The sequence below is a fragment of the Cetorhinus maximus genome, chromosome 17 (genome assembly GCF_964194155.1).
Source record: "Cetorhinus maximus chromosome 17, sCetMax3.hap1.1, whole genome shotgun sequence".
In the NCBI taxonomy this organism is placed as follows: Eukaryota; Metazoa; Chordata; class Chondrichthyes; order Lamniformes; family Cetorhinidae; genus Cetorhinus; species Cetorhinus maximus.
The window spans coordinates 12,753,401-12,778,832 of NC_135895.1; the positions used below are offsets into that span (position 1 = coordinate 12,753,401).

Below are 25,432 nucleotides of genomic sequence, written 5' to 3' on the forward strand. Positions count from 1 at the left end.
GCCTCTAAATAGCCTAGCTATCTCACAGGCTTTCATAATGACAGAGATCTCACTTTTCCCACTGACTTAGCATTTGACCTGTCTTTCTATTAGCACCAGCCAGATCTCGCCATTGGGGTCCATCTGATGGACAGATACACTTATTATCTCCTGGAGTTTTTAGAAGACATTCGCCCAGCCAGCCAGAATAACATGAACGACTTGGTAAGTAGCTTTGATTAGGAAGATTGTTCCTATGAAGGAGTTAGCCGTGGCTGAGTCGGTTGCAATCTAGTCTCTGAGTCAGAAGGTTGGGGGTTGGGGGATGGTGGGGGTCCAGTTCCACTCCAGAGCCTTGACCACATTATCCAGGCTGAAACTTCGGTGCAGTACTGAGGGAGTGCTGCACTGTTGGATTGCCGTTTTTCAGAAGCGGCGTTAAACCGAGGCCCCATCTGCCCCCCTCAGCTGAACGTGAGCGATTCCGCAGCCTTGTTTGAAGTGGGTCGGGGAGCTTTCCCTGTTGCCTTGCAATTCCCATTACAAAAAACAAATAACGTGGTCATTTATCTCACTGCTCATTGTGGGAGTTTGCTATGTGTAATTTGACTATCACGCTTCCTCCACTACAACGGTGATTGGATTTCAAAAGCACTTCATTGGCTGTAAAGTGCTATATTAATACAAGCCTTTCTTTCATTTTGCAACTCTACCCTCTGGCTCAGTTGTGTTGAGAAAGGGGTAGGAAAGCCGGAACCGGGATTTACCGATCACTGACTCCGGTGGAGATGGTGGTGCTCGGGTCATGATGGAATTGTAAATTGGTGCAAAAGGTTGAGAATTCCAGCCTCGTTGGTGCCGGGTCTGACTTGACGAGCGGGAAAGTAACAAAGAGCTGCAGCTACCCACAAATTAGTGCTGTTAGTTTCTGTTGCATTCAGGAGAGGCGGGAAACGAAAGTCGGTTGGGGGGCCAATTTTGCTGAAGAATGTCTCTGTAGGTACCGATTGGGTGGGAGGTCTTGTGGCCCAGTCGTTGGCGTTCCTGCCTCTGAGTCAGAAGCTTCGGGTTCGGGCCTCGCCCCAGGACTTGATGGCCGAGGAAGTGCATTCATAACACAGGCAAATATGGATTGTCAACCAGCAAATCCTTCCAACACACGCCACCGGCAGGTGGTAAGAGTGGGAGAGATTCCTGGTCAGCCATTTGATGGAAAGAAAGTTGGAGCTTCTACCATTACTGTCCATGGCTCCAGGAATATGCATGTTGCCGCAGCAACTTGGACTCTGAGTGAACTGTAACGCACCACCACCACCACCACTGATTGGATAGCTGTTTCAAAGACCCAGCATGGACAACACCGCACAGAGTTATTAAACTCCTGATAGCCAGACGGTGAAGGAGGAGACTAGAAGTCAATCTTTGCTCAGCTTGAGATTTATTCACAAAGTGAAACCTATAGCTCCCAGCTCTGCAACCCAACCCCAGTGTCAGTAAGTCTCTCTATATGTGCTCAGGTAATCATCCAATGAATGATCTCCACATGATATACTTAATCTTAATTAAACAATGAGCAAGAGTGGCCTCCTTCTGTGCTGCAGCATTCCATGATCGTAAAACCAAAGTTAGAGTCATGTGGCAGCACTTTTACTCCATAACCCTGCAAATTTTCCTTTTCCAGTATACGCTGTTTGAAACAACAATTATGGGAATTGTTGAGAATGTTTCTCCTCATGGGGGAATTTAGAACCAGGGGACACAGTTTAAAAATCAGGGGTCTCCCATTTAAGATGGAGATAAGGCGAAGGTTGTGGGGTTGAATCCCACTCCAGGACTGGAGTTCACAGGATTGTGTCTGTGCCCCTAACACTCCTGCCTGCCTGTTCAGGTGGGCACTAGAGATCCTGTGCGACTATTTGAAGAGCATCGGAATTGCAAGATGAAAAAAGGCCAAGGTAGTTCACCTTCTAAACTGCTGGTAGTCACCTGATGCAGCAGTTGTTGGTGTTGTCATAATTCGCTGGCAGCCCCTTAATTTGATGATGACGTCTACTCAGGGTCGTGAGTTTCTGCCGTGGGTCTTCATGTGATCGAACAGGCTGATTCCCAACTTGCAGGCCTTTGGGCACATGGGTCAGGATGTCCCATGAGGTAGTGGGACCCAGATTGCAGGATTTGCTTCCTTCGTTTCTCTGCTGCCGCTCTGTCTTTAACAGTAAGACATTGTGACTCAAAGCGTGATGCAGCTTGATGGACAAGTTGCTGCCATTTTGAATGATTGGTAACAAGCTCCCAGTCATTAATGTCAATGCTGCCGTTCTGTTGAAGGGTCATGAGGACTCGAAATGTCAACTGTGCTCTCCTCCGCCGATGCTGCCGGACCTGCTGAGTTTTTCCAGGTATTTCTGTTTCTGTGTTTGTGCTTCAGAGTGTCTTTGAAGCATTTTCTTTGTCCATTCCTGGAACCCTGTCCATTTGAGAGTGGAGAAAACAGAGATACAACATTAATGAAGCTGTGACTAATCATTGCAATCAATATCTATCAATTAGTCTTCAGCAGAGCCAGGTATAAGGCCGGGAAAACACCAGTGGTGGAGAGCTGTGGGAACCTTAGGTCTAAAGTCACTTGTTCCTCCCAGCATACTGCACTTACTACATGCGTTGTCAAATTACTCACATAGTACATTGTGTAACAGAGCACTGTGTCTCCTGGTCAACAGGAGGAGGCTGTTTGAGCTTGTGCTGCCATTCAGTGAAATCAAAACAAGAACTTGTATTTACATAGTGTTTTTAATGAAATATATGGGTCCCAAGGTGTTTTACAGGAGCATTATAAAACAAAATATGACACCAAACCGTATTAGGTCAGATGACCAAAAGCTTGATTAAAGTGGTAGGTTTTAACAAGTGTCTCAAAAGAGGAAAGTGAGGCAGAGAGGTGTAGGGAGGGAATTCCAGAGCTTGGTGCTGATTTATCCAGATTAAAATTGGAGATGCACAAGAGGCCAGAATTAGAGGAGCGCAGATATCCTGGAGGGTTGTAGGATGGGGCAAATTACAGAGATAGGGAGGGGCGAGGCCACGGAGGGATTTGATGAGAATTTTAAAAATCAAGATGTTGCTTGACTGGGAGCCAGTGTAGATCAGCGAGCACAGGGTGATAGGGGCATAAGGGAATGGGACTTGGTGCGCATTAAGGGACAGGCAGCAGAGTTTTAGATAATGTCAAGTTTACAAAGGGTAGAACACGAAACCAGCCAGGATTGCATTGGAATAGGTGAGTCCAGAGGTAATGAAGGCATAAACGAGGGTATTGGCAGCAGATGACCTGAGACGGGGCAAAGTCGAGCGATGTTACAAGTGGTGGAGATGGGCATCTTAGAGACGACACAAACACGAGGTCAGAAGCTCGCCTTGGGGTCAAAGGCGACACCAAGTTTGCGAACAGACTGGCTTAATTTCAGACTGTTGCCAAGGAGAGGGATGGAGTGGTAGTTAGGGAATAGAATTTGGAGTGGGGACCAAAAACTATGGCTTCAGTCTTGCCAATATTTAATTGAAGGAAATGTCTTCTCATCCAGTATTGGATGTTGGATAAGCAGCCAAATAACTTAGCTACAGTGGAGGAACCATGATTGGTGTCATATAAATGCTAGTCTTTCTTTTATTGAAGCAATTTCTCCACCTCAAGGCAACCATCTCATCCTCATGTAATTAGTTAGTCCGTATATTTATATAAGGTTTTAAAAGCTAATAAATATAAAGCCTGGAATATTAATATCTTTCAGTGGGATTTTACTGACAAAGTTTAAAATTCTCAATCAATATTCACAGTAATAGCTGCTTTAAAAAGTAACATTATAGACTTTGAATTAAAGTTAATAACTGAACTTTGGTTTAATTAGCTGGTTTCAATCCCTGTGTTAATAAGGCTGCAAACACAGTGATAGATTTTTATTAAACTAGTGTTGAAGGATGTTCCTGCTGGGGGATTTTCGCACATTTCCATTTCGGACTACCAGCGTTGGCATCACATACTGCCAGGTCATGTGGGCCATGGGTTTGATGCAAATTAAATATACCTCCACTCAGTTACAAGAATGTCTCTCAGCCCCAACCTCTGAAATACCAACTGCAACGTTGCTGCATTTCCTGCACCAGCCCTTTCGTGGCTTCTGTCAGTGAGAGTGCCAATTTTCTGTTGAGTTGGAGTGGTTTTGTGCAGTGGGTCCATGGCCAGTAGAAATTGGATGGAAAATGCCTATTTTTTTGTGTGTTATGAAGGATGGTAATGGGAAATTAAATGAGAGAATTCACATTTAAATAGTGCTTTCCATGACCCCAGCATGCCCCAAAGTGGTGTACAGTCCGTGAAGTTTTTTTATGGGCCGTGTAGTCACTGTTGTAATGTAGAGAAACATGGCAACCAATTTGCACGCAGCAAGGTCCCTAAGACTGAAATGGGATAATGATCTGATAACTTTTTGTTTTGGTGATATTGGCGGAGGGATGATAAATCATTGGCCATGGCACCGGGGAGAACACCCCTTCTTCCCTTCGAAATAATGCCTTGAGATCTTTCACACTCAACCCAAGTGGGCAAACGGAGTCTTGGTTTAATCGGAAAGATGGCACCCCCGACAGTGCAGCACCCCCTCAATAGTGCACCAAAGTGACAGCTTGCATTGTGTATTCAAATCTCCAGGCCGGGGCTTGAATGCATAACCTTTTGACTCGGTGGTGCGAGTACTACACGCTGAGCCACGGCTGACAGATGAAACACTGTTAACCAATGTTAGATCTTATGCACCTAGAATTGAGCATTATTCCAGGAATCCGCTCTGCGTTCATGCAGTAACATATCCTGTACTACTTCAGCGTTGTCATTCAGAGTGTTGCTTGGTGACCAGTTGCCCACATGCAACCCCGCCATCAGTAATAAGCTGGATTGTTTTGATGGTATTTCATGCAGATCTAGAGGAAAAATAAGTTATTGTCTCGGTAGGGAGCTCCAGAAGTAATTTAGAATGCAGTATCGTTCTTCCAACATACGTGTTATTTTTAAGCGATGGAAAAGCGAAAGCTTGTGAAAAATAGATTAAAACCTATCGTAGTTTAGACACCACCAACCTCTGAAGCAGCGCCTGGCGCCTGAGAAATTTGCTTCACACAACGATCACTCTGCACATGCGAGTGTTTCGGACACAACTTGAGGTTCAATATCAGCACTTAACTTTGTTTCTGATTCTGAGAATGCAGCTGAGAGTTCTGGCTTGCTTATTTGAGTGACAGACTCAAAGACTAAGCTTTTCACCGGCTCCCAGTCTACTCCCAGACTAAGGGAGCTTGATCTGGTGAAGAAAATGCCCACTGGCATCGGTTTCTCCCGTATCCAAATCAAAACTCTGCCTTCATATGAGGGCAGCCCAAATTTGTTGGCTGAATGAAGTGAATTGTGAAGAGTTGAGGTGCCAGGAGACGAAAGCGGTGGAATCTTAGATAAACCAAATAATTTAGTCACTTTGAGGTTTTCATGAACTGCCCCGACACTGAAAATGAGCAGGCGCAGGAGCCATTTCTGCCTTTTTTAATTAAATCCCTCAGCACCACTTGAATAATTTCCAGAAGCTAATTTCATCATAGCGGTCTGTAAAAAGAAACAAGGATGTATGAAATAAAGACACAGTTTTGAAGATACAATAAAAAGAAAAGACTGGTTTTTAAATGCAATTCTTTCCTGACCTCAGGATGTCCCAAATGAAGTTCTTAAAAGTCTAGTCACTTTAATGGAAACAGGCAGCCATTTTTGTTTCCACAGACAGCAATGTGATGATGATCAGATAATCCATTTCTTTGTTGGCTGAGGGATAAATATTGGCCAAGAGCCCTGGAAAAATCTCCTCCTCTTTGGAGTAGTACCATTGGATCTTGTACCTCCATCTGCGAGGGCATTCTGGCCCTTCGTTCAGTATTTGGACAGTGCAGCACTCCCTCAGTACTGCAGTGGAGTGTCAGCCCTAGTTTCTGTGCTCCAGTCTTTTGGATTGGGCTGTGAAACCACAGCCTTCTCACTCAGAGGTGAGTGTGCTATCACTGAGCAATGGCTGACGCTTCATGGAGGAAAACAAGAGAGTGGACGTGATGGGCCAAGTGGCCTGTTTTTGAGTGAATAAGTTTGCTTTCAAACCTTCAATTTTAATTCTATTTGTTAGTAATCAGTGGATATGCTCTGCCACCCCCTCATAGCCTGTCTTCAGGGTCTCTTTCAGATTACACCCTCGCCTTTTCAGCACCATATAACCAGCAGACAGAGAAAGTTGATGAAGGAACCGCTGTTGATGTGGTGTATATGGATTTTCAAAAGGCATTTGATACAGTGCCACACGACAGACTTGTGAGCAAAATCCTAGGCCCTGGAATAAAAGGGAAGTTAGGCACTTGGATAAGAAATTGGCTGAGTGATAGGAAACAAAGAGTAGTGATAAATGGTTGCTTTTTCAGACTGGAGGAAGGTTTGCAGCGGAGATCCCTAGGGGTCAGTGTTGGGACCCTTACCCTTCCCGATATATAATAATGACCTAGACTGTCATGTGCAGGGCATGATTTCAAAGCTTGCAGATGATACAAAGATTGGAAATGTTGTCAGCTGTGATAGTCTTGAACTTCAAAAGGACATAGACGTATTGGTGGATTGGACAGATAAGTGGACAGACAGATGAAGTTCAATGCAGAGAAGGGTGAGGTGATTCAGTTTGGCAGGAAAGATATGGTGAGACAGTATAAACTAAAGGGAGAGCCTCTAAAGGATGTGCAGGAACCGAGGGATCTGGGTGTATATGTAAATAGGTCATTAAATATGGCAGGGCATGTTGAGAGAGCAGTTAATAAAGCATGCAGTATCTTAGGCTTTATTGATAAGGGCATTGAGTACAAGAGTAAGGAGGTCATGTTGAACTTACATAATACACTAGTTAGGCCTCATCTGAAATACTGCATCCAGTTCTAGGTGCCATACTTGAGGAAGGATATGAAGACATTGGAAAGAGTGCAGAGGAGATTCACAAGGATGACTCCAGGGATGAAGAACTGTAGCTATGAGGATAGATTGGAGAAGTTGGGACTGTTTTCCTTGGAGAAAAGAAGGTTGAGAGGAGTCTTGATAGGGGTGTTCAAGATCCTGAGGGGTATGCCAGGGTAACTCGAGAGAACATCAAGAACTAGAGGGCACAGATTCAAAATAATTGGCAAAAGGAGTACATGTGATGTGAGGGAAATTTTTTTCACCCAGCGGGTGGCTGGAGTCTGGAACAAACTTCCTGAAAGGGTGGTGGAGGCAGGTTCAATCGAGGTATTGAAAAGGGAATTGAATTGCCACCTGAAAAGAGAATGTTCAAGGTTACGGAGATAAGGCAGGGGAGGGGGACTAGGTGGAATGCTTTCTCAGAGAGCCAGTGCAGACTTGACGGGCCAAATGGCCTCCTTCTACACTGTAAAGCTACTGTGAATCTGTGACAGAGCAGTAGAGCATTGGGAGAGCAACCGTGTTGCATGTGTGTACATGGAAATAGGAGTAGGACATCTAGCCCCTTGATCCTATTCCGCCATTCAGTTTAGAAGATGGCTGATCTGTCCCCCAGCTCTATCTGCCCACTTTGTTTCTGTAACCCTTAATACTCTTACTTAATGAAGATTTGTTGATCTCTGTTTCGAAATACTTAGTTGACCCCTAGGTTCAATAGCTTTTTGGGGGAGATTGATTTAGATTTACACTTCTCTTTCGGTGAAGAAATGCTTCTTGATATCACGCCTGAACAATCCAGCTCTAATTTTAAATGTATGCCATCTTGTTCTGGACTCCCCTACCAGAGGACATGGTTTCTAGCTGTCTATCCTATCAAACTCTTTAATCATTTTAAGCACTTGATTCACTGTAGGCACTGTTGGCTGTCCTGGCCAACATTCCTCCCTTACCAAGGACAGGTTAACAGCTCATTCATTTGACCTCTCGTTGAACTTTGCGATGTGCTAACTGTGTCCCTCATTTAATCTGTATAATAGTGACTGCATTTCAGAAAGTACTTCATTGGCTGCAAAATATTTTGGGACCTTCTGAGGCTATGAAAGACTGTGTAAAAGCAAGTCCTTTATTTTCCTGCTTTGCCTTTTTAATTGTGAGATTACAGTGGTGGTATACAGCACCTGGTGATGTGAAATAGAACATCTCTTTATTCCCTGTGCCTATTGACAAAATCCTCAGCTTTTGACTTTGTATTCAGGCCAGTTCTTGCTGCAGAAAGAAGCACAAGGTATTGGCCATTGAGGGAGCACAGGTCTGACAGAGGGCAATGGTTTGAATACTTGATGCTGGTACAGTTCAGCTTCCAAATGCCAAGCGCACCACGGATGTGAAATATTGGGATTGTTCAAGAGGCAGGGGGAATTATTGTATTTGTACAGACCGATGAGCTGAATGGCCTCCCCTGCCTGTAATCATTAGTGGGATTGCCTAGTGTACTAGTTACTTTTCTTCCCTCCATCTGTCTTGAAGGCGTTTACTGCTGCTGTTGTTACTCTCTTTTTGTTCACCACAGTGGCTATTCTTTATTAGTGAGTTTAGATGGGTGTTGGTGACCTTGCAGGGAGCAAAAATGGCCCGATTGTGTTTTATTTTTTATTTATTCTTTCACGGGATTTGGGCATCACTGGCAAAGCTTTGCTAAGCCATTTTGGAGGGAAGTTAAGAGTCAGCCACATTGCTGTGGGTCTGGAATCACATGTAGGCCAGACCAGGTAAGAATGGCAGATTTCCTTTCCTAAAGGACATTAGTGAACCAGCGATTTTGTGGTCACTATTATTGAGACAAACTTTTAATTCCAGATTTTTTGAATTGAATTTAAATCCCACCAGCTGCCAATTTGAACCCATTTCCTTTGAATTACTAGTCCACAGTGACATTAAAGCTACACCACTGCCTCCCATCTCGTTCATGAGATGTGGGCATCACTTTCAACGCCAGCAGTTATTTTCCTTCCCTAATTGCCCTTGAGAAGGTTGTGCACAGTCCACGTAGGTGCACCCATAGTGCCGTTAGAGAGGGAGTTCTGGAATCTTGACCAGTGACAAGGAAGGAAACGATGATACACAATATAAACTCGTAAAAGTTGACCTTGTGCAAAAGTCGGCCCTCGTTTTTCAGGGATCAAACCGCTTTGTGATTATCAATTACTTACCCGAATTATTATGGTTCATTAATTCAAAGGCACCTGTAAGAACCTTTAAATTTTCCCTCCGCCAATTCTAGTAGCCAAATGACGAGACTAATGTGTACCACATGATCTAAGGCAATGATTTCGAGGAAGAATAACAAGTATGCAGCTCAATTTAAACTGGAGAAAACAGTGGCAGAATGGGGGTTAATGAGCATCGGTAAAAAGGTCATAATGCCACCCGCAGAGCCATCTGACTCTGTGCCCTCTGGGAAGTGACGAGAGATGGTATTTCAGAACCCAAGGCCAGTGCTAGGTGGTTCACAAGATTCATGAAAAGGTGTGGTTTAGTATTTCGTCAGAAAATTAAAAATTCGTAACGTTTGCCACCTGAACCCGAAGATAAAATCGCCACGTTCCACCACTTTGTCATCCAACATCAAGAGAAGAAAACCTATCGATTAGCCTGCATTAGAAATATGGGTGAAACACTGAAGTTTAACGTGCCAGCAAAGAGGACCCTAACCAAGATTGTTGAAAGAAACGTCCTTGCAAAGGCCACTGACCACGAGAAGACACAGTTCACGGTGGTTTCATCTCGTAAGGCAGACAGTACGAAATTAAAGTCCGTGGTGACATTGAAGTGCAAACCTTTCCCCCAGAGGGAAATTTCAGAAAGGTGTTGTCGTCCACGTTCATGAGAAAGGCTGGATGGATGAAGGCAGTTGCAAAGAAGTGTGGAATTTGAGACCAGGAGGATTACGTAAATAGAGAAGTTGATCTGGGACATGATCAAATCCCAGTTATCAATGATGTAGCCTGTGATGTGAGATCAACCAGTGCTGTTGTGGCAGTTATTTCCAGCGGTCTTAGGAGTGTTGTTCAGTCCTGGGTTGTGTGTATAAATAAACCTCTCAAGGGCAGTATCCGAAAGATTTGCAACAGTTGGATGTGCGAGAAACCATTCACTAAATATGCGAGCACCCTCACTAGTAACATTGTGCCAATGGGTTGTAGACACGTGGAATGAACTTGATTGCAATATTGTCAAAGAATCATTTGTAAAATATGGAATATCAAATGTGCTCGGCTGAGGACAATTACTTGTAGAATGATGCTGGCAAAGTTATCAGTACCACTGATGATGATAACGAGGAAGACTGTATGATATTGTACAACCAGGCTATTTGGATGAATTGTTTGTTGACTCAATTAGTGATTTCAATATGAAGCGTTGTAGTTAATTCGTTATGGTGAGCATCGTTGTGTATGACTTTCAGTGCAGTTGTGAAGCCAGGCACGTAGGCAGTACAACCCGATTTTTGGTTGATCGAATCAATAACACATTCCTTCGGTTGTTCATACTCGAACAACTAACGGACTGTACTCAACCAGCCTGTGCTTGCAAAACCCAAAACAAAACATCTACTGTTAGATGTGATTCTGTAATTGTACAGCACTTGCTGAACAATCCTGAGTGTGCTAACAACCAATTTAAGATGATCAGCCGAGCTCATAGCGTGACCCATTTATGCTTGTTAGAAATGACAAACGTTCAGATGCAGGGACCCGTTCTCTGCAAAGAAAAGGTATATGTTCAAGCCTTGAACCTGTTTTAAATTACCCGGGATCTTAGGGAGCCTATATTTCCTTGTTACTTTCTCCATGGCAAAGCCTCGGCCAATCAGAGTTGACTTGCCAACAATTAATATCCTTTTCTCCTGGAATATAAATTGTTGTGATTGTTTGAAATTTGACATTTTTGTGCTCGCCCTGGTGAGTGCAAAGCAAAAAGCTTCGGTAATACGCCTCTCTTTCAAGTAATATTCAAGTTCTGTGTTACCAAGTAACAGTTTATTATGGTATATATTTATGTTGTGTTGGATGAAGGTTGTAATGTTAGAGAACTAATCTGAATTCTTTAGTGGTGTCGGCTTTTACTTTATTCCATTGTGATCATCTTTCTTGGACCCAAATCAAGCACTCAAAAACATCACCCATGTAAAAGCCCAAAAGATTGGTTTTAAATATTCAATTTTTACACAAGTATATTTGGTATCATCAAATTGGGATGGTGTGTGACTTGGAGGGAAACTTGCAGGTGGTGGTATTCCCATGAACCCCCATCCTTCTAGCTGGTAGAGGTCGTGGTTTTGGAAGATGCTTTTGTAGATGACGAGCTGCTGCAGCACATCTGCAGCCACTGTGCAGCAGAGGTGGAAGGTCTGTCCTTGATACACATGTGCACCAACACGTTCTTCTAAAGGGAAGGCTGTAGCCATGAAATTTACTGTTGATCTTGGATAAAAAGGAATGTGTAAGCATTTGGACAGAACATTTGAATCATTCTTTTGAACTGAAGAGAGTGTCTGTGAAATGGACCTTTTTAAGAACAGACTTAGTTTTGATATTTTGTTGACTCAAAGGTCAAAGCTGCAGCTTCCTTTTGGAAGACCTGTGGATGTTGATGCTTTATTGATCATTATATTACAAACATGTAGCCTACTGGACTTTTTAAAGCTATTAACAATGCAATATTTAAATAGAAGGCCTTACATTTGTGTGAAATGCTCTCAGAAATGCCTCAAAGAATAATTCATACAAGATGAATTATTTTGAGGTTCAGTGGCATGTACAGGAAATTGGGGTATCCATTTTGTACCTGATGAATAATCCATTCTTTGTGATGGCGTTTTGGGAAGGAGTGTTGGCTCAGAGTTTAGAAAACTCTGCTCTTTAAATAATGCTCTGACGTTCTTCACATTCTGAGGCACTGGAAGAGCCGACCTATGCCAAGGTTTAATGCCATCTCTGAAAAGCAAGGTCTCTGACAATGCAGCAGCTCAAAGTGTGAGCCAAGATTCTGCACTCAAGTCCTGGGGTGGGATTTGAACACAGACCTTCTGACTTGGAGGAGAGAGAGTTACTTATAGAGCCAAGCTGATGTACCTAGTATACATTTAATATATTTTAATATACATTGACCTGAAGCAACTGCATTAGTACTACGTGGAAATCAGGGAAATTTGGGTATGAGTAACTAGTGCTGTCTTTACACTATGTCCAAATTTCTTCAATCTTTTGGGCCGATTTGACCAAATCCCTGCTGAATCCTTCTACTGTTCATTAATACAGCCCGTCCCCATGTGAAAATGGGTGAACTCCCTGAATTAATGCCAGTTCAGAGTGTGGTGTAAATTTGCTGTCTCAACTTCAGATGCAGTAGCATCTTCATAATTTTTCTGCATTTTTTTAGCCCAATTATTTTTCCCCTTTCTTTGCTGAGACATACGTTGTAATTTTTGTATCTTTGAAAGCACCCTTGTGGCATCAGATTTGTTTGTATTAAAATTCAAAACACTTCTGCAGTTGCATTTTCTTAAATATGGTCTATCTAATATGCATAAATGAAGGATTCAGACTTCATTGTTATGCGTCAGGAGTGGTTTAAAGAAGGAATATGACATAAGTTACACTCTTTCCTTTGGGCCTGATTGTTTACATTTATTGCCATTAGTTTTGCACTGGTTTTTAAGTTCTGGTGTGTATTAATAAGATTCTCCTGTAGTGAATCACATTAGGTTTTCATCTCAAGAGGATTGAGATTCAGAAGTGCAGAATTGATGCTTCATTTGCATAGAGCCTTGACCAGACCCTAGCTGGAGTACTGTGTTGTGTTTTGGGCACTGCATCTCAGGAAGGATATATTTGGCTTTAGAAGTGGATACAGTACACAATTACCAGGATTATACCAGATCTTAAAGGGTTAAATTATAAAGACAGATTGAATAAATTCGACTTGTGTTCCCTTGAGCTTAGAAATTGAGGAATGTTTTAATTGAAGTGCATAAAATTGTGAAATAATTTCAAAATGGTAGCTGAGTTTGGGTTCTGCCAGGGCCACTTAGCTTCTGACCTTAACACAGCCTTGATTCAAACAAGGGGAGAGGAGCTGAAATGGAGAGGTGAGGTGAGAGTGGCTGCCCTTGACATCAAGGTAGTATTTGTCCCAAGAGGGAACCCTAGCAAACTCGGAGTCAGTAGGAATCGGGGCAAACTCTTCACTGATTGGAATCATAGCTAGCACTGGTTGTTGGAGGCCAATCATCTCAGTATTAGGACATCGCTGCAGGAGTTCCTCAGGGCAGTGTCCAAGACCCAACCATCTTCAGCTGTTTCATCAGTTACTTTCCCTCCATCATAAGGCCAGAAGTGAAGATGTTTATTGACGATTGCACAGTGTTCAAGTACCATTTGAAACTCCTCAGATAATGAAGCATTCCATGCCCACATGCAACAAAACTCAGGGTTGGGCAAAGAAGTGCCAGGCAATGGCACTTGCGCACAGTGTTCAGTACAACTTGCAATGCCCCAGATACTAAAGCAGTTCTTGTTCGTGTGCAGCAAGACCTGGACGACATTCAGGCTTGGGCTGCTAAGTGGAAAGTAACATTGGCACCATACAAGTGCCAGGCCATGACCATCTGCAACAAGAGAGAATCTAACAATCACTCCTTCACATTCATGGCCTTACTATCGCTGTATCCCCCACATTCTGAGGGTTACCATTAAACCGAAACTGCGCTGGACCAGCCATATAAATATTGTGGCTGCAAGAGTAGGTCAGAGGCTGGGCACTCTGCAGCAAGTAACTCACCTCCTGACTCCCCAAAGCCTGTCCACCATCTACAAGACACAAGTTAGGATTGTGATGGAATACTTTCCACTTGCCTGAATGAGTGCAGCTCCAGCAACACTCGAGAAGCTTGACACCATCCAGGACAAAGTAGTTCACTTGATTGGCACCCCTTCCACAAACATTAGCTCCCTCCACCACCGACACACATCGGCAACAATGTGTACCATCTACAAGATGGAAAGAAATCTGCTGTCCTCACCTGGTTTGGCCTACATGTGACACTAGAGCCACAATAATGTGGCTGACTCTTAAATGCCCTCTGAAATGGCCTAGCAAACTGCTTAAAAAGTCAATAAAAAGGAATGAAATTGGACGGATCACCGGAAATGACAACAGCAAACTGAGCCCCAATGACCCTGCAAAGTTGTCCTTGCTAACAGACCCAGCAGAGATGGTGGCACAGCGGTATACAGTCGGGAAGGAGTTGCCCTGGGAGTCCTTAACATTGGCTCTGGCCCCCAAGAAGACTCATGGCATCAGCCCTTGTGGAGACGAAGTCCCATTTTTACATTGAGGATACCCTCCATCGGGTTGTACGGCACTACCACTGTGCTAAAATGGGATAGATTTCAAACATATCTAGCAACTCCATGGGTCTCTGTGGGCCATCAGCAGCAGAATTGTATTCGGACACAGCCTGTAACCTCAAGGCCCGGCATACCCCCCACTCCCATTACCATCAAGCCAGGGGATCAACCCTGGTTCAATGAAGAAGGAAGGCATGCCAGGAGCAGCACCAGGCATACCCAAAAATGAGGTGTCAACCTGGTGAAGCTATAACAAAGGACTACATGCATGCCAAACAGCATAAGCAGCAAGTGATAGAGCTAAGTGATCCCACAACCAACAGATCAGATCTAAGCTCTGCAGTCCTGCTACATCCAGTCGTGAATAGTGGTGGGCAATTAACAACTCACTGGAGGGGGAGGTTCCTCAAATATCTCCATCCTCAATGATGGGGGAGCCCAGCCCATCAGTGCTAAAGATAAGGCTAAAGCATTGGCAAGAATGTTCAGCTAGAAGTGCTGAGTGGATGATCCATCTCGGCCTCCTCTGGAGGTTCCCAGCATCACAGATGCCAGTCTTCAGCCAATTCGATTCACTCCACGTGATATCAAGAAATGGCTGAAGGCACTGGAAACCGCAAAGACTGTGGGCCAACATTCCGGCAATAGTACTGAAGACTTGTGCTACAGAACTTGCTGTGCCCCTAGCCAAGCTGTTCCAATACAGCTACAACGCTGGCATCTACCCAGCTATGTGGAAAATTGCCCAGGTATGTTCTGTACACAAAAAGCAGGACAAATCCAACGCAGCCAATTACCGCCCCATCAGTCTGCTCTCCATCATCAGTAAAGTAATGGAAGGGGTCATCAACACTGCTATCAAGCGGCACCTACACAGCAATAGCCTGCTCACTGATGTTCAGCTTGGGTTCCGCCAGAGGTACTCAGTTCCTGACCTCATTACAACCTTGGTTCAAACATGGATAAAAGAGCCCCGAGATGAGGTGAGAGTGACTGCCCTTGACATCAAGGCAGCATTTGACCGAGTGTGGCATTAAGGAGCCCTAGCAAAACTGGAGTCAATGGGAATCAGGGGCAAAACTCTCTGCTGGTTGGAGTCATACCCAGCATAAAGTAAGATGGTTGTTGTCATTGGAGGTCGATCATCTTCATTCCAGGACATCACTGCAGGAGTTCCTCAGGGTAGTGTCCTTGGTCCTGCCATCTTCAGCTGCTTCAATAGTGACCTTCCTTCCATCATGTGATCAGAAATGTGGATGTTCGCTGATAATTACAATGTTCAGCACCATTCGCAACTCCTCCAAGACTGAAGCAGTCTATGTCCAAATGCAGCAAGACCTGGACAATATCCAGGCTTGGGCTGACAACTGGCAAGTAACATTCGTGCCACACAATTGCTAGGCAATGACCTTCTCCAATAAGAGAGAATCTAACCATTGCCCCTTGATATCAGTGGCATTACCATCACTGAATCCCCCACTATCAACATCCTGGGGGATACCATCGACCAGAAACTGGACTAGCCATATAGTTACTGTGGCTACAAGAGCAGGTCCGAGGCTAGGAATCCTGCAGTGAGTAACTCACCTCCTGACTCCTCAAAGCCTGTCCACCATCTACAAGGCACAAGTCAGGAGTGTGATGGAATACTCTCCACTTGCCTGGATGAGTGCAGCTCCCACAACACTTGAAGGGTTGACAGCACCCAGGACAAAGCGGCCCACTTGCGGGGGAGACTGTGGCCAAGTGGTATTGTCACTAGAATTTGAATTCAATAAAAATCTGGAATTAAATGTCTAGTGGCGACCATGAAACCATTGTCGATTGTCAAAAACGCTTCTGATTCACTAATGTTCTTTAGGGAAGGAAATCTGCTGTCCTTACCTGGCCTACATGTGACTCCAGACCCACACCAATGTGGTTGACTCTTAAATGCCCTCAAGGGAAATGGAAATGGGAAAAAATGCTGGCCTAGCCAGCGACACCCACATCCCAAGAATGAATAAATAAATAAAAACTTGATAGGCACCCCTTCCACAAACATTCACTCCCTCCACCACCGATGCACAGTAGCAGCAGTGTGTACATCTACAAGATGCACTGCAGAAACTCACCAAGGCCCCTTAGACAGCACCTTCCAAACCCACGACCACTACGATCTAGAAGAAGGACAGCAGATAAATGTGAACCTACCTACAAAATCCTGGAACTCCCTTCCTAACAGCACTGTGGGTTTACCTATATCACATGGACTGCAGCGGTTCAAGAAGGCAGCTCATCATCACCTTCTCAAGGGCAATTAGGGACGGGTAATAAATGCCAGTGAAGCCCACACCCCGTAAATGAAGAAATAAAAAAACCCAATGAGCTCTGTATCCCGTGTACTTGCAAACCTGTAACAAACTTGTTTATGCTCTAATGACTTTGCGAGGAGCTCCTTGCCTTTTGTTAACCTTCAGCTTCCTTTGTCTTCCAGTTCAAAGTTTGCCCCCCGAGCCTGTGTGTTTCTACTCCGGGGCACAGGACTGACCTATTTCAGAGGAACCCCAACAGCGCTCTCATTACAGACTTCTTCGGCAGTGTGCGGAAGGTGGAAATAACAAGCGATATCATTCAACTGATCCCGAATGACACTGAAACCGAATCGAGGTAAGCGCGTGTGTGTGTCTATCTCTGCCTGTGTGTGTGTGTGTGTGTGTGTGTGTGTGCCTGTCTCTGCCTGTGTGTGTGTCTATCGCTGCCTGCACGCGTTTGTGCGTGTCTGTCTCTGCCTGCGTGTTTGTGTGTGTGTCTGTCTGTCCCTGCCTGCGTTTTTCTGTGTGTGTGTCTGTCTCTGCCTGCGTGTTTCTGTGTGTGTGTCTGTCTCTGCCTGCCTGCGTTTTTCTGTGTGTGTGTGTGTCTGTCTGTCCCTGCCTGCGTGTTTCTGTGTGTGTGTCTGTCTCTGCCTGCCTGCGTGTTTGTGTGTGTGTGTCTGTCTCTGCCTGCCTGCGTGTTTCTGTGTGTGTGTCTGTCTCTGCCTGCCTGCGTGTTTCTGTGTGTGTGTCTGTCTCTGCCTGCCTGCGTGTTTCTGTGTGTGTGTCTGTCTCTGCCTGCCTGCGTGTTTGTGTGTGTGTGTGTCTGTCTGTCTCTGCCTGCCTGCGTGTTTGTGTGTGTGTGTGTGTGTCTGCCTCTGCCTGCCTGCGTGTTTGTGTGTCTGTCTGCCTCTGCCTGCCTGCGTGTTTGTGTGTGTCTGTCTCTGCCTGCCTGCGTGTTTGTGTGTATGTGTTTTTCTCTGCCTGCCTGTGTGTTTGTGTGTATGTCTGTCTCTGCCTGTGTGTTTGTGTGTATGTCTGTCTCTGCCTGTGTGTGTGTGTGTCTGTCTCTGCCTGCGTGTGTGTGTGTCTGTCTGTCTCTGCGTGCGTGCAAGTCTGCATGCGTGCAGGTGCATATGCGCCTGTGTGTGTGTGTGTCTGCGTGTGCCTGCATGCGTACGGATTCGTGTGTTCCTCAGTGCGGTAGCGTATGTGTGCATCTGCCTGTGTGTGTGCACCTTTGTTCAGGCGCTTGTCTGTATGCGTGCATGTGTGCCTGCATGTGTGCGCAGATCTATGTGTATTAGCTGCTTGTTGTCTGGAATGAATTGCTGTTGGAGAATATATCATTAGTTTTTTCCTGAAGCCAAGGCAGCGTGACTAATGCAAGAATTACGGGTGGAATGAAATGTAGCAGTGTAGGTGTGTAAAATTAGCCTTTCTGAAATCTTTAAAGCGGAATGTAAACATCTGGTGCAAACCATTGCAGTTTCTGACTTTCCTCTGCAATAGAATGATAACCGTAGACAATGGAACAGACATTGGTGAGCTGGCTCTCGTTGGGCATGTTCAGCAATCTGCTCAATGACCTGAGGAAGGTGCCCAACAATGTTGAACTGAAGTTAAAACTCGATGCGTGTGAATTGTAAAATTCACAGATGTGAACGTTTACGGGCCAATGACGTTAATATAAAGTGGGGGACATCGCTCTGCTGTTTGTCACAGTGAAAGAATGGGAGATAACACCCGAACACAGCGGGATGTCCCAAGTATGTTAAAGTAGCAATTCAAGTGAACAAAGCCACCAAAACTGGAAACCAAGAGAAGGGGTTCACTGAGGAATCGAATTCAAAAGCAGAGAAATGAGGTTACATTTTCATAGTATCTTTTTTAGGCCACACTTGGAGTACTACGAGCTGCCCTGGCCTCCATTTTATAAAAATGGATATAGTGGCACTGGATACATTTTAAAAAGATTCACAAGGATACCACCATAATTGTGAGGTGACAACTATTGGGAAGGACTCAACAGACTGGGGGTTCTTTTTCCAGAACGGAGAACGGGGGAGATGTGACCTGATACAGGTCCTTAAAATAATGCAGGAGTTAGATGGGATCGATGTGGAGAAGATGTTTCCACTTGCGGTGAGATCAGAACAAGGGGACACAAGTAAATTCAATAATAAGTCATATGAGAAATTCATGAGAAACTTGTTTACATGGCAACAGGAGTAGGCCATTCGTACCCTGAGGAGAGATTGGTTAGATTAGACCTAGAATTTAGAAGAATGAAGGGTGACCTAATTGCGTTATATAAAATTCTTAGGTGCTTGACAGGGTAGATACTGGATGGATGTTTCCTTTGGCTGGGGAGTCTAGAACTAGGGGTCACAGCTACAGAATAAGGCCATAAAGAATTGAGATGAGAAGTTGTTTGTTCACTCAAAGGGTTGTGAATCTTTGGAATTCTGTGCCCCAGAGAGCTGTGGATACTCAGTTGTTGAGCATATATTTTTTTCTTTATTCTTTTCATGGGATGTGAGCATTGCTGGCAAGGCCAGCAATTGTTGTCCATCCCTAATTGAAACTTGGACTGAGCGGCTTGCTGGGCCATTCCAGAGGGCAGTTAACCCCAATTGCTGTGGGTCTGGAGTCACATGTAGGCCAGACCAGGTGAGGACGGCAGATTTCCTTCCCTAAAAGGCATTAGTGATCCAGATGGGTTTTTACAACAATTGATGATAGTTTCGTGGTCACCATCACTGGGTCTAGCTTTATATTCCAGATTTATTAACTGACTTCAAACTCCACCCGCTGCTGTGGTGGGACATGAACCCATGTCGTCAGGACATTTGCCTGGGCCTCTGGATTACTAGTACAGTGATATTACCACTACGCCACCATCCATCTCCCCGAGGAGAAGAGTCTCCCTCAAGACAGAGATCAATAGATTTTGGGCATTAAGGGAATTGAGGAGCAGGGGGATCATGTGGAAAGGTGGAACTGAAGTAGAAAATCAGCCATTAACTTGTAGAGCGGTGGGGCAGGCTCAAAGGGCCGAATGGCCTACTTCTATTTCTTATGCAGGCAGAAAACTGGCAGGTGGAGTTCAGTGCAGGGGAGTGTGAGGTCATACACTTTGAACTTAAATATAGATAAGATAAAGATAAAAACGGTGAGAAGCTAGGAACAGTGGAGGAGCAAAGAGATTTATGGATCCACGTAGAGAAATCGCTCAATTTTAATGGACATGTACAACAAAATAATTAAAATGGTGAATGGGATGTTGGTCTTTATCTTAAGGGAGGTGGAACACAAGGGGATACAAGTTATAGAAAGCTCTGCTTAGGTCCATCTGCAGCATTTTGTTCAGTTCTGAGCCTTGACCCTCAGGGAGGGTGCATCTGTCTTAGAGGAGGTGCAGTGCAGATTCACCAGAATGATACCAGAACTAAAAGGGTAAATTATGAAGACAGGTTACATGGACTTGTATTCCCTTGAAAATGGGAAATTAGGGCGTGAGCTAATTGAGGAGCTTAAGATAGTTAAAGGATTTGATAGGGTAGATAGAGAGAAATTATTTCCTCTGATGGGGTGTCCAGAACATGGGAGCATTACCTTGAATTACATCTGGGCCACTCGTGGGTGATGCCAGGATAATGGATAATTCACCTAAAGGATAGTGTAAATCTGGAACTCTTCCCCCACCGCCCGCCCCCCCCTTCTCAAACCACCCCTGCCCCACCCCAAACAGCTGTGAGAGTCAATGTTAAAACTGAGATTGCTAATCTTTTATAAAAACAAATGCTGAAAATACTCAGGTCAGGCTGCATCTGCGGAGTAAAGCAGAGTTAACGTTTCAGGTTGAGGACCTTTCATCAAGACTGAAGAAGGATAGAAATGTAAGAGTTTTTAAAAGTAAAACACTGCGGATGCCTGAAATCTGAAACAAAAACAAAAATTGCTGGAAAAACTCAGCAGGCCTGACAGCATCTGTGGAGAGAGAAACAGAGTCAACGTTTCGAGTCCGTATGACTCTTCTTCAGGACTGAAGAAGGATAGAAATATAAGAGTTTTTAAGTCAGTTGAAGAGGGGGCAGGGTGGCAGGAAGAACGGAAGAGAAGGCCTGTGATAGGGTGGAGGGCGGGAAAGTTTCAATAACAATAGATTTCATGATGCAAGGGCCAGAGGGTGGTAACGGACATACTGAAGAGGCAAGGGCTGTGTCCAGATGAGGAGTGAATGGCTATATAGCAGCCACCTGAATGCAACGTGAAGGGATAAAGAAAGAAACAAGCCTGCGAAAGAAAATTTTTAAAAAAATGTAAACAAAAGCAGCCGGGAAAAAAAACCCACAGAATAAGATGGAGGCAGAGGTTTTCTGCAAAGTTGTTGAACTCAGTATTGAGTCTAGAAGGCTGTAGAGTGCCGAGCCGAAAGATGAGATGCCCTTCCTTGAGCTTGCGTTGAGCCTTCTGGACTCAGTTTTTAATTGTCTAGAGAAAGATGTTTTATTTAATGTATTTGTTGACTTTCGGGGGCAAATCTTCAGATACAGGTGCCATGAATGCAATATAAAGGGGATGTTTTATTTATTGTGTACAACTCCCTCTAGTGTGGTGTTATTGTAAATATTAAAACTCACATTTCAGTTTCCCTTAGTGTTATAGGTGAGGTTATTTCTGCCACTTTTGTTTTTTTGGCTGTGTTGCTCAATGTTCTTTTTGCCCCTTTGCTGTGAATTGGCTGCACAACGTTTGGCATTGATTCTTCCAGGACCCCGGGGTCTCTTGCAACTTCATCCTTCACTATTTCGACAGCACTTGTGGAACACGTTTGCCAATATTAAAAGCCCATGTGCTATTTTTCTGCCCACTTAATATTTTATCCGACTCGCCTTGTCATTCTCGAGCTGCCTCTTACAAATCAATTTCCTCTACCAGGTCGACATTGTTTGTGAATGTGACTAATTTACAATAAGCTTTTGAATCTAGAGTTAATTTTTATTTCTCAAGTTTATTGATCCAACTATTTCACATGGATTTCGAGACAAATAGGACTTGTGGTTGATTTTGAAAATCGACATCACGTTGCCTTGTTTCCAATCATATTGGTTACTGACCCAGTGTCCAGTGAATCTCATAATGGCCGACGTCGTTTCATGACTCCCCTGCTGTGTCTCTCTGGGCGTTCTGGGATAAATATTATCTTTCCCCTGACATATTCAGTTTGAGTTGGTTTCACTCGTGGAAGACTTTCATCATTAATTCTGCTTTGAGAAAGGTATGCTGTTTATGCCTTCCTCTGTGAATACTTAAAAGGCTGTATTTATTGAGGATTGTTCACTATTTTGTGCCCATTCTCTGTCACATGCATTTGCCATCATTTCCCTTCTTGTTCTCTCGCTGCTCTCCTTTTTGTGCAGGAGCAATGCCATCCCCCCTACTATATTTTGTATCTGCGACCATTCTCCTTAACAGATTTCAGGCTCTCTTGTCTCTCAGACTGTCTGCTCTCTCGGACGGGCATAAAAGATCCCATGATACTATTGTGAAGAAGAGTAGGGCGATTATCCTAGGTGTAACTGGCCATTGTTTATCCCTCAATTAATATCACTACAACTGATTATCTGCTCATTGTCACACAGCAGTTTGTGGGACCTTGCTATGTGCAATGTTGCTATGGCGCCTTCCATGTTACAGCTGTGATTTCACTTCAACAGTGTTTATTTAAACGTTTATTTTAAAGCCCTTTGGGACACCCTGAAGTTGCCATAAGTGCAATATTGATGTATTATCAATCCCGTCCTGGTTAATAAGTTCGACTGCTCTCCAGTACCTGTGGATGCAGATCCCTAATGCAAAGAGTAGTTTCTTTAATAACCAAAAAAAAACCTCAAAATTTTATGTCCAAAGCAACTGAGGGAGCTGAATGGATCAACAATGTAGTTCGGTAACATTTAAACTGGTTGAAGATATCAAAAATTAAAATCTAGGACGGGATCTTCTGTTCTCGCTGATGGCGAGCTTGGCATTTACTCAGGTGGGGTGGTGGCGTACTGGAACCCTACCACCTTCCCACTTCTGCCAGCGTTAAGTTCTGGGTGGGAAGGTCAACCACGGGCCTGCTGCCAGTTGAGATCCTTAAGTGACCGATTAATGACCACTTGAGGGCCTCCTCTCGCCGCCGCTGATATTAACCCAGCAGCGGGCAGGCCTGTCACCATGCGGCGTGACTGGCCGGGGAACCTGTGGTTGTCACCTCGGGAGTTGTGGTGGGAGGGGGCAGGGGGGGTCCCTCAATCAAAGGCAGTCGAGTAATCGACTGAGGGACTGGACATGGGGAAGAGGTGAGCCTGCTGAGAGCCATCCCTCTGCCCTTTCTCCGACACCCTGCCCCCTCTTGCCCTGTGACCCCCCACCCTGCGAATCCGGCTCCCCCAACCTCCCCGTCTCCATCTCCGCAACAAAGGTTATTGCAGAAGATAAAAGCTCATAGTGCAGGGGTTAGCATATTGGCATGGTTAGAAGATTGGCTAGCTAACAGGAAACAGAGAGTAGGCATACACACATACGAACATCCATAGGAGCAGGAGTAGGCCACTCGGCCCTTCAAGCCTGCTCTGTAATTCAATAAGATTATGGCTGATCCGATTGTAACCCCCCCCTGCATACCCCTGATAACCTTACACCCCCCTTGTTAATGAAGAATCTACCTAGCTCTGCCTTAAAAATATTCAAAGATCCTGCTTCCACCGCCTTTTGAGGAAGAGAATTCCAAAGGCACACGACCCTCAGAGAAAAAAATTCTCCTCCTCTGTCTTAAATGAGTGACCCCTTATTTTTAAAATGTAACCCCTTGTTCTAGCTTCTCCCACATCCACTCTGTCAAGACCCCTCAGGATCTTAAAGGTTTCAATCAAGTCGCCTCTTACTCTTCTAAACTCCAGTGGATACAAGCCTAACCTGTCCAACCTCTCCTCTTAAAACAATGTGCCCATTCCTGCTATTAGTCTAGTGAACCTTCTCTGAACTGCCAACGCATTTAGATCATTCCTTAAATAAGGAAACCGATATTGTACACTGCATTCCGGATGTGGTCTCACCAGTGCCCTGTACAACTGAAGCATAACCTCCCTACTTTTGTATTCAATTCCACTCACAATAAACAATAACATTCTATTACTTGCTGTACCTACACACTAGCTTTTTGTGATTCATGCACTAAGACACCCATCACTCTGCACTCTCTCACCGTTTAGATAATATGCTTCATTTTTATTCTTCCTGCCAAAATGGCCAGTTTCATATTTTCCCACATTATACTCCACTTGCTAGATATTTGCCCACTCTATCTATCTGTATTCCTTTGTAGCCTCCTTATGTCCTCTTCTCAACTTAATTGCCTTCCTATCTTTGTGTCGTCAGCAAATTTAGCCACCATTCCTTTGGTCCCTTTCTCCAAATATAAATTGTGAAAATTTGAGTTGCTAGCACTGATCCCTGTGACACACCATACATTACATCCTGGAAACCAAAGCATGACCCATTTCAAAGACTTGGCAAATGGAGTACAATGTGGGCAACTTATCCATTTTGGCAGGAAGAATAAAAAAAAAGCATATTATCTAAATGGTGAGAGATTTGCAGAGCTCTGAGATGCAGAGGGATCTGAGTGTCCTAGTGCATGAATCACAAGAGGCTAGTTTGCAGGTATAGCAGGTAATTAGGAAAGTTAATAGAATGTTATCGTTGATTGTGAGGGGAATTGAATACAAGAGTGAGGAGGTTATGCTTCAGTTATACAACATATTGGTGAGACCACACCTGGAGCACTATGTACAGTATTGGTCTCCTTATTTAAGGAAAGATGTAAATGCACTGGAAGCAGTTTGGAGAAGGTTGACTAGACTTAATACCTGGAATGGGCTGGTTGTCTGATGAGGAAAGGTTGGACAAGTTAGGCTTGTATCCACTGGAATTTAGGAGAATAAGAGGTGACTTGATTGAAACACACAAGAACCTGAGGGGTCTTGACAGGGCGGATGTGGAAAGGATGTTTCCTCTTGTGGGAGAATCTAGAACTTAGGGGTCACTGTTTAAAAATAAGGGGTCGCCCATTTAAAAGAGACACGAGAATTTTTTTGTCTGAGGTTTCTGAGTCTTTGGAACTCTCTTCCTCAAAAGGCGGTGGAAACAGAGTCTTTGAATGTTTTTGAGGATAAGCTAGATAGTTTTTTGATAAACAAGGGGGGGCGATAGGTTATCAAGGTGGAGGGAACGTGGAGTTGAGGTTCCAATCAGATCAGCCATGATCTTATTGAATTGCAGAGCAGGCTTGAGGGGCCGAGTGGCCTACTCCTGCTCCTAATTCATGTGTTGAACAAGATTCTGGCCCTTGTTGCAATTAGTTGTCAGTTGAATTGCAGATTTAATAAAGGTGCTCAAAATGATGAGGGGTTTTGATAATCTTAACAGTAGAAACTGTTTTCACTGGCAGGAGGATCGGTAACAAGAAAGTACAGATCTAAGGTAATTAGCAAGGAGGAGAGGAGGTGTTTTCATTATGTAGCTAGTTCCGATCTGGAATGTACTGCCTGAAAGGGGGGTGGGGAGTGGCAGCAGATTCAATTATAACCTTCAAAAGGGAATTGGAAAAATACTAAAAACGCAGCGGAGGAGTGGAACTAATTGGGTAGGTGTTCCAAAGAGCCAGCGCCAGACATGGT

General features: G+C 44.3%; 1 protein-coding gene across 1 annotated transcript in view; it reads left to right on the forward strand.

Annotated features, from left to right (window-relative positions):
• pigk (phosphatidylinositol glycan anchor biosynthesis, class K) overlaps positions 1-25,432 on the forward strand; it is a 127,459-nt gene that overhangs the window by 41,206 nt on the left and 60,821 nt on the right. Inside the window, exons 8-9 of the mRNA XM_078560732.1 lie at positions 94-204; positions 16,889-17,061. Coding sequence (XP_078416858.1) covers positions 94-204; positions 16,889-17,061 — 284 coding nt within the window. The remainder of the gene's footprint in view (positions 1-93; positions 205-16,888; positions 17,062-25,432) is intronic.